The sequence below is a fragment of the Mustela nivalis genome (assembly GCF_964662115.1).
Source record: "Mustela nivalis genome assembly, chromosome: 3".
Taxonomy (NCBI): Eukaryota; Metazoa; Chordata; class Mammalia; order Carnivora; family Mustelidae; genus Mustela; species Mustela nivalis.
The window spans coordinates 4,195,675-4,206,044 of record NC_139022.1 but is presented as its reverse complement, the minus strand read 5'-3'; the positions used below and the strand labels follow the sequence as shown (position 1 = coordinate 4,206,044).

Here is a 10,370-nt window from a genome sequence, read left to right as displayed (position 1 = left end):
GCTGTGATCACCAAGACAGCATGGTACTGGCATAAAAACAGACACATATACCAGTTGAAGAGAGTAGAGAGCCCAGATATGGACCCTCAAGTGTATGTTAAAATAATCTTCAACAAAACAGGAAAAAATTTACAGTGGAAAAAAGACAGTCTCTTCAATAAATGGTGCTGGGAAAACTGGGCAGCTATATGTAGAAGAATGAAACTCGACCGTTCTTACACCGTATATTTATATTTATGTATTATGTATACTTTATATATATATAAAAAAGATAGATCTAGACATCTTAGAGAATCTATTTCTCTATCTAGCTAGGATATATGTCTGTAGGATATATAGATACTCACTTATATACAGATATAAATAGAATATTTATCTCTATATATTCCTATATGTATATATATCTCTCAGAAAAGAATATTAAATATAACTCCATTCATACTCCACAATTATATACAAAATATATATTCTTTATCCATTCATCAGACATATGGGCTTTACATAATTTTTCTATACTTGATAATGCTGCTAGAAAGTGCGTGTATCTATCTCTTTGAATCACTATTTCTGTACCTTTTGTGTAAAGGCATAGTGTTGCAATAGCTGGATTGTAGGATAGTTATATTTTTAACTTTCTGAGGAACCTCCATACTGTTTCCCAGAGTGAATGCACCCGTTTGCATTCCCACCAAAAGTGTAAGAGTGTTCTCTTTTCTCCACATCCTTACTATCATTTCTTTTTCCTGTGTTGTTGATTTTAGCCATTCTCTCTGGGATGAAATGATAACTCAGTGTAGCATTTACTTGTATTTCCCTGATAAGTAATCGAGTATCTTTTCATGTTTCTTTTAGTCAGCCTGGTAGGGATTTTTCTTTTTTAACTTTTGGTATTTTTTTATTAATTATTTATATTAACATATGATTCATTATTTGTGCCAGGGGTACAGATCTGTGAATCGCCAGGCTTACACATTTCACAGCACTCACCATATGACACACCCTCCCCGATATCCACAACACAGCCATCCTCTTCATAACCCCCACCCCCCAGCAACCCTCAGTTCTGGAAGGGAATTTAAAGTAAGGATCAAGAAATACTCAATGGATTTGAAAAAAATATTGGATGACATCAGTGAGATCCTTAACAAAGAGATAAAAAGGAAACAATCAGAATTATTAGCACAATAAATTAAATAAAAATGCATTATATAGAAGAATCAGCAGGCTAGAGAAATAAATAAATCAGCAAACCGGAAGGCAGAGACATGGAAGGTAATCAGGATGAACAGGTGAGGAAAAAAATGCAAACAGAATAGCTTCGAGAACACAGAAACACCATTAAGGATAATAAAATTCACATTATTGGTATCACTGAAGGAGATGAGAAAGAAAAGGGGGTAGACAATTTATATGAAGAAATAATAGTTGAATATTTCCTGAATCTGAAGAATGAAACAGAAATACAGATCCAAGCATCAAAAGGATCTCCCAAGAGAATCAACCTAAAGGGATCCACACTAAAACAAATATGAATTAAAATGGCAAAATATGAAAAGAAGGAATATTTGTATCCCATTGTTCATAGCAGCAATGGCCATAGTTGACAAACTGTGGAAGAACCAAGATGCCCTTTAACAGATGAGTGGATAAGAAGATGTGGTCCATACATACAATGAAGTATTATGCCTCCATCAGAAAGGGTGAATACCCAAGTTTTGTGTCAACATCGATGGGACTGGAAGAGATTATGCTGAGTGAAATAAGTCAAGCAGAGAGAGTCAATTATCATATGGTTTCACTAATGTGTGGAGCATAAGAAACATAGAGGGCATGGGGAGATTGAGGGCAGAAAACAGTTGGGGGAAATTGGAGGGAGAGATGAACCATGAGAAACCATGGACTCTGAAAAACAATCTGAGGGTTTGGGAGGGGTTGAGAAGTTGGTTGAGTTGGTGGTGGGTATTATGGAGGCCATGTATTGCACGGAGCACTGGGTGGGGTACATAATCAATTAATTCTGGAACACTGAAACAAAATTAAAAAAATAAAAATTAAAAAAATGGCAAAATATAACAATAGAGATAATTTTGGAAGCAGCAAAAGAAAACAGTTATTTACAAAAGAAACCCTATTATAGCATCCATGAATTTTTCAGCAGAAACCTTGGAGGCCAGAGGAGACAAGATGGCAAAGAAGTAGGAGGAGGTGCTGTTTCAACCTGTCCCCTAAAGGGAGCTGATTACTTATCAAAGAACTCTGATCACCCATGAAATCAGCCTGATATTAGAATTATACACTTCTGGATCTTTACCAGGGCAGAAGACACCAGTGGGCAGGTAAAGCAGAGTATTTCAGACTGCTATTGGAAGATAAACAAAAGGGAGAGGGAGCCATCAGAAGTGACCCATTGGAAAGTGATATCCCAATACAAGAGTGCCCTGTGATTGGGGACCAGCATTAACTTGGAGTCTGGTTGAAAGCACTCAAAAGGAGCAAAGGATCATAGGGGGAAGCTGGGGGAATGGTGGTTAGGGGCAGGGGCTTAAGCCCACCAACCCAGGAGAGTCACTGCTGGCCCTGAGCCAGAGACAGTGCAGCAAAGAAGCCAGGTCATGCTCCCTGAGCCACTGGCAAACCTGAGTGTCTAGGTGGCACCGCCCATGAGGATGAGGGATCCTCACCAGCCAGCAGAACCACAACCTTTTGCACTCTCCATGCACATAAGTGGGAGCTGAGCAACCAGTCTGAGTTGCACCCTATACCCTCCCCTAAGAGAGGTGTGTGTAGGCGCCAGCCAGCTGGCACTCTCTTGGACCTGGGGAGTCTGAGAACTCTCAGCCTAGGCCTGAGTGAAAATTTCAGTGTGCTATCTCTGCTTAGGATATCTCTGGCCCTCTGGACCTGCCAACAGACAGCCCGAGGCTAGTACTTTAGTACTTCTCAAGGTTTTGGGTACAAAGGGGAGTTCCTGTGACCCCAGAGACTATGACTAGGAATGTGCTCTGCCAGCAGCAGAGGGGGGTAATTTCTGTGCTCTGGAGCACCCAGAGGGGAAGAAACTGAGGCTGCTCTCTGAGAGGGAGGTCTGGCTACAGTTTGCTTTCCTCTAAACCTCCAAAAGCTGCCAAAAGCCCCCAAGGGGAGAGAAAACAAATGAATAATCAAACAAGCAAAACACCAGAAAGCAAAAGCCTGAAAAACCGGTTTTCTCAGAACCCACCCCTTTGATGGGGACAGGAGGGCTTAACTCAAGGAACACTTCCTGAAAACATGCAGGGCAAAGCCCACCCCCAGAAATCCAGCCAAAAAAAAAAAAAAAAAAAAAAAGACAAAAGGACAAGCACCACTATTTCATAGATACAACTTTTATTTTTAATTCATTCCCATAATTCTGGTTCATTTTTTAATATATAAATTTGCAACCTATTTACCATCACAGTGAGATGTCCAGTACATCGAATTCCATAATAACTTTTTAACCTAAACTTTTTGAAACATATACCTGTGTTTTTCTTTTGCTTTTCTATTTTTTTAATTTATATTTTTTCTTTATTTTTATATTCATATAGAGATAAGCTTCAAGGTAATCCCCTTTCCCCAATCAGTGCTAACCCTATAGGTAAACCAGTTTTAATCCCCCTTTATCTCAGGAAAGTTGAGTCTTTTAACAAAGATATCAAGATACATCCAGGAAGATTCAAAATAAACTTCATCGCCCACGCTGAGAATTTACCACTCTCCCAACTTTTTCTTCTCTCAGTGTTTCTGTGTGTTTGTTTTTGTTCTGGGAGTATATAAATATTTTACTTGGGGTTCTTTTTGATGAGGTTCTTTTTATTTATTTAATTTATTTATTTTTCTATTTCCATCTACTTTTGTCCATCTTTTTGTTTGTCTGTTTTTGTTTGTATACTGCATAAATCTTACTTTGGGGCCCATTTGGGCTGGGCCTTCTCTTTTATTTTATCTTTCTTTTTTTTTCCTGTCTCTCTCTCTTTTTTTTCTTCTTCTTTGTTCTTTCTTTTTGGTGAGGACTCTTGATTGCTCAGAAGCGTTCCTGGGTGCACCTTGCCAGTAACATGGTCAATACATTCAGCTACGCATTTGTTCAGCCATATCTCACCAAAATGACTAGGAAGAGGAATGCCCAACAGAATAAAAGTTTAGAGACAAGGCCCTTTCCATCAGAGCTATTGGATATGTGCATAGACAGTATGTTGGAAAGGGAATTCAGGCTAACAATTATCCAGGCAATAGCTAGGTTGGGAAAAGCCATGGTACTGGCACAAAATTAGAAACATAGACCAGTGGAACAGAGTATAGAACCCAGATATGGACCCTCAACTCTATGGTCAAATAATATTCAACAAATAGGAAAAAATATCCAGTGGAAAAAAGAGAGTCTTTTCCATAAATGGTGCTGGGAAAATTGGACAGCTGTGTGTAGAAGAATGAAAGTCGACCATTCTCTCACACCATACAAGAAGATAAACTTGAAATGGATGAAAGATCTCAACGTTGAAAGACCTCCCCCCCCACCCCCCCACCCCAGTCGTTAACTAATTAACTGCTCTTTTGTTGTGTAAGAGTACCCCTCCTCCCCTTGCAGTGAAAAGACCCTTACCCCAGGGTTGAATTCAATGTAACTGCTCTTTTGCCTTTCTGTAACTGCTTGGCTTTTAGGGCATGACACTTGTCTCCTGTTTGAACAAGATACCTTCTCCTAATAGCCAAGGCATGGTCACATAGGCAAGGGTCTGCATGGTCACATAAGTCACGTAGACAGGATGCCTTTCTGCTGAGTGATAAGGTCAAACTTCCCCTCTTTGTTTCCCCTTCCCGCCTTTCTCTTCGAGCGAGGGGGGTCTTCTAGAGCCAATCCACTAACACCAAGTATACCTTTTTTTCAATTGTTCAAATTGTCAGCCAATCGGCCCCGTCCTTCAAACGTGAGGCAGGAATCTATCAAAATCCTAGAGGAGAGAATGCGCAGTAACATTTTCAACAACAGCCATAGCAACTTCTTTCAAGACATGTTTCCAAAGGTAAAAGAAACAAAAGTGAAAAATGAACTTTTGGGATATCATCAAGATCAAAAGCTTCTGTACAGCAATGGAAGCAGTCAAAAAAAAAAAAATGAAGGGGCAATGCACAGAATGGGAAAAGATATTCACAAGTGACACTACAGAAAAAGGGATGATGTTCAAGTTCTATAAAGAACTCCTCAAACTCAACACTCACTAAACAAATAATTGTGTCAAAAAATGGGCAGAAGACATGAACAGACAGACACTTCTCCAAAGAAGACATACAAATGCTAACAAACATATGAAAAAATGTTCATCATATCTAGTCATCAGGGAGATTAAAATCAAAACCACATTGAGATACCACTTTACACCAGTTAGAGTGACCAAAATTAACAAGACAGTAAACAACAAGTGTTGGAGAGGATGTGGAGAAAGGGGAACTCTCTTACACTGTTGGTGGGAATGCAAGTTCGTGCAGCCTCTTTGGAGAACAGTGTGGAGATTCCTCAAGAAATTAAAAATAGAGCTATCTTATCACTCTGCAATTGCACTACTGGATATTTACCCCATAGATAAAGATGTAATGAAAAGAAGGGTCATCTGTATCCCAATGTTCATAGCAGAAATGGCCACAGTTACCAAACTGTGGAAAGAGTCAATATGCCCTTCACAGATGAATGGATAAGGAAGATATTGCAATGGGATATTACTCAGCTATCAGAAAGGATGAATACCCAACTTTTGTATCAACATGGATGGGACTGTGTTGTTGAATAAACATATGAATAACTGAATTATGTACTCTGCTCTACATTACATCTACTTAGATAGATCCTTTTAATATTGTGTGTTGAAATAGATTATATCTCCTTTTCATTGTGTTTCAGATATTAAGGAGGATATTACAATATATTTGTTATGACATGCAAGCACTGAGTAGACGGGGTGAGATATATTACTTTAGAAGCTAAATAATGTTGATAATAACACAATTTTTCCAGCTTACAGATTGGAAATGGATCCAATTTCAAAAATGTGGAGCATTGGTTGTAAGCAGACAATGAATTATGGAACACTACATCAAAAAGTATGAGGTACTGTATAGTGAATAACATAAAATTTTTAAAAATATATAACTTTAAGCTATTCTGAAACAAGCAGGATTAAAGATATTTATCATCAATTTATCAATTTCATAAATATTTCTGGGAGCTTACATATTTCAAAACAGTATCCCAAACAAAGTGATCTGTGTTGTTCAGTATCAATCAATAAGAGGTTCCCAAAATGACTATTTCCTGTACAAATATCCATTATACCAACAGTCTTCTCATGGCCCCAATAACCTCTTTATTCCTTAGGCTGTAGATAAATGGGTTCAGAAGGGGTGTGATGATGGTGTAAAACACTGCCACTGCCTTATCCTGTCCTTGGGAATGCAAGGAGTGTGGCCTTGTATAGGTGGATAGAGCAGTCACATAGAATAAGCTTGCCACTATCAAGTGAGAGGAGCAAGTAGAGATAGCTTTTGTCTGTCCTTTGCCTGAGATCATCTGGAACACCACAGTAAGGACACGGGCATAGGAAACTAGAATAGCCATGAATGGTAGCAGCAGAATAATAAGCCCACTCAGGAGGACTGTATGCTCATACTGGGATGTGTCCTGACATACCAGTTGTAATAGAGATGGAAGTTCACAGAAAAAATGGTTGATGAGCCGTGATCTACAAAATGGAAGATGAAATACATACAATGTATGTACTAAAGCATTGATAGAACAGCTGGTCCATGCACATGTAACCATGAACCAACAGATCTTTTTGTTCATGAGTATGGGATAGTGTAAAGGGTGACAGATGGCTACATATCGGTCATAAGACATGAAACCAAGAAGAAGGGCTTCAGTCCCACCAAGGACTATGAACACAAATGTTTGAATCACACAGCCTAAAAAAGTAATGGTCTTACTATTTGACAGAAAGTTAGTGGTCATCTTGGGCACTGTGGTGGAAATGTTCATTATATCCATGAAGGAGAGTTGACTGAGTAGAAAGTACATTGGAGTGTGGAGTCTGGTGTCCAGTTGAATGAGAAGAATCAGTATGATATTCCCTATCAGAGCCACTGCAAAAAGAATTACAATGGCAACAAAGAGGAAAACATCCTTTTGACCAAACTGGAAAATACCAGAGAGTATAAAATCCATTTTGATGCTTTGATTTCCTGTCTTCATAATTTAATTTCAAATATCACAGCACATATTATCTGAATATTCCATGAAAAATCAATGACCACACTTCAAGAGAAAAGAAAATGATGACTATTAAGTGCCTTGAATTGGCTCCACACCATTTCCCTAGCCAAGTAAAATATACAGACTTAATACTGCTTTCATTTTCTTTGCAAAATGAGTGGAAAACAATTTATCATATTCCAGTAACTTTCAGAGAATAAACACTGGATAATCAGAACTTAACCAATCTCTTTACACATAAGACAACTGTTAGAGAATGTATGTGTATTCAATTTCCATCATCTTTATATTTATTTATCATCAAATGTATTACTCACACTCAATTACCCAATGAATTTGTGGCAGTATTAAAAGCACCCTAAATTTCTGTACAGTTTGAAAAATACATGTTTTATCCTTTTTTCCCCTTTAAATACAGAATTCTGAGGTTTTGTAAACATATACAAAGTTATCTAATCATTTTTCCTCACCTCTGATTCTAAAAGGTAGTACTCTAGTATTACAAACATTGAATGGGACACCTGGGTAGCTCAGTCAGTTAAACAGCTGCCTTTGGCTCAGGTCATGATCCCAGGGTCCTGGGATGGAGTCCACATTGGGCTCATTGTTCTGTGGGGAGCCTGTTTCTCCCTGTATCTGTTGCTCCCCCTTCTTGTGCTCTCTCTGCATTTCTGTCTCTGACAAAGAAATAAAAGCTTTAAAAAAATAAAAAAAAAAATCAAATGTTATAAAATATTTTCATAAAGTTCAGGAAATTAATTTTAGGCTATGCCACATTAATGTATTATAAATAAAAAATCACTTGATATATGAGGAAGAAGTATGAAAGTTCATGTTAAGGTGAGAAGCACCTAAAAGATATGCATCTTCTTTCCCCCCCAAAAGAAATTCTCTAATTTCTAGAGACATAGACACCTCCTCCAACATCCAAAATCATTTCTAGTTATAGAAGAAATTCTAAATGTGAGTTACATTCACATTAATATAAAATAAATATGACTACTAAGGACTGACAACTTTTATGATATGTTCACCAATGTAATTTAAAAATTATGACTCCCAATCTTAAAACAACTCTAATTATCATGTAGCTCTGGTGCACTAAGTAATGTCTTGGAATTTCGAGTTGAAGGAAAAAAAAATTTAAAGTAACTTCATCTTAAAGTTTGTTTTAAAGTCAAACTGGTTTATCAGAGAAAAGAAGCATTATTAAAGTTTATATTTACCATGCTTGATTTCAGAACATGTTATATGTTATTAGATCCACAAACTGAAAGTCAACAATTTCTACCTAAAAAATTATTATAAAATAAGCAATTATATATAGTTATTTTCATCATAATAAGACCTCATTATTCTTATAGTCCACACACATGTTTGCACTATTTCTTTCCACATTTCTCTTGAATTACACCAAAATTTTTGGTGTAAATTTTATTTAAGGTAAAGGTATTAGGCAACTGATGTCAGGAGATAGAAATTAAAGAAATGGAAGTCATACATACAGAAAATGTGTCAGGTCCTTCATATTTCAGTCAGTAATAAGATAAATAAATATAAAATGAAATTATTAATAATAATCAGGACTTGTATGGAACAATATGACTTAGAATATATTTCCCTTTAATGAAACTGCATAGAATTCTCACCATGTATTTTTTTTTAGTTTCCTGAAATATTTTATCTGTTTTAAATATTTTCATTATTTAAAAAAATATTGTTGGATATAAATTTGTCCTTTACAGAATCCAAAACATTATGGTTTAGCAAAGAAAGAAACAAAGATGTTCAGTAGTCCCATCAAGAATACAAGGATGCTCTAGCGTCATGGTGTCTTGCACATGGCTACCAAACTCTGGTCGTATCTTCCTGTGACAAGTTGGTCTTCATCCCCTTTGTCCTTTAAAGCTGGGATGATTCATATTCAATATAAGACCAAACAAATCTCAAATACTTAACTCTATATTATTTTCACGTAAGTCACTGAAGTGATATGTTGATTGAGCATATGCACATGTCAGATGCATAATAAAATTCACACTACATAATGATCAAATGAAATGCATTTTTAAAAATAGTATGTCTAAGAATAACTGTATATTTTCCTTTTCAATATAAGTTGTAGGAAATTCATCAAGGCATTGTAATTTCTTTTCATGTCCTTCAGAGGACTGATTGTTACTGATAGATACTTACTTACTATAAATATTCCTTTCCCTCCACTAAACCAAGTCTTAGAGACTAAAAATGATGATGATATTTCCTTGAAACACTGTATCTTTTTCAAGATGAGTAGACACAGAAATTTTCTTTACTTTTATAAAATTATTAATGTAAAAGGCATTTCCTTTGAGGCATATAGCCTCTTATATTGAGCTGTGTTTCATTCTTCTAGAATTATTTTTTCTTAAAACATTAAAAAGAAGAATGGAAGATGTATCTGCATAGTATATATAGAAAGGAATCCTAACACCCATATAGTGGTAGTGATTACAGTTACAACAATTTATTCTTTAATAATTTTTAAAATCGTAATTAAAATTTTAATTATTTAATAATTTTTAATATAAAATAATAGTATTTGATGGTCATATATATGAATAGTTACATATATTTTGAATAATCAAACTACTTAACATGACACACCTGTAAAGAAGCAAAAACAACAAATTCTAAGAGTAATCAAAAAGTATTAAAATCTCTAATTTGAAAAGCTTTTTAAGAGCTGTTAATGTAAAAAAAAAAGAGATGTTAATGTACTAAAATTCTGTAGGTCTTAGTGACTTTAATTTTTTTCCTTAGGAAATATGTCTTCAAGCATTTAGCATAACAAACTCAGCAGAAGATATAATTTAAATGTACAGTCATTTTCTTCCCTTCTTGTAAGATTTTTAATCTCTCTTGGTGGAAATTCATATTTTGGTTTCAACAGCCCTTTTGGGAAAACTTGGTCTCTAGTCCACAATTAAGCAATATTATACACTGCACATGATACTTCATTAGACAAGCAGTCAGTGTTCCAAAAGGGAAAAAAAAAATAACCTAGAATTTTGGCCAATTCTCTCATATATTCATCAAAATGAGA

At 35.9% G+C, this 10,370-nt stretch overlaps 1 protein-coding gene across 1 annotated transcript; it reads right to left on the bottom strand.

The window, feature by feature from the left end:
- Nucleotides 1-6,298: 6,298 nt before the first annotated feature.
- Nucleotides 6,299-7,264, bottom strand: LOC309861953 (olfactory receptor 2AK2-like; the record flags this gene model as incomplete). Its single annotated transcript, XM_082725223.1, is given in 2 exon segments — nucleotides 6,299-6,343; nucleotides 6,347-7,264. Coding segments are annotated over 2 exon segments (963 nt in total).
- Nucleotides 7,265-10,370: the final 3,106 nt, after the last annotated feature.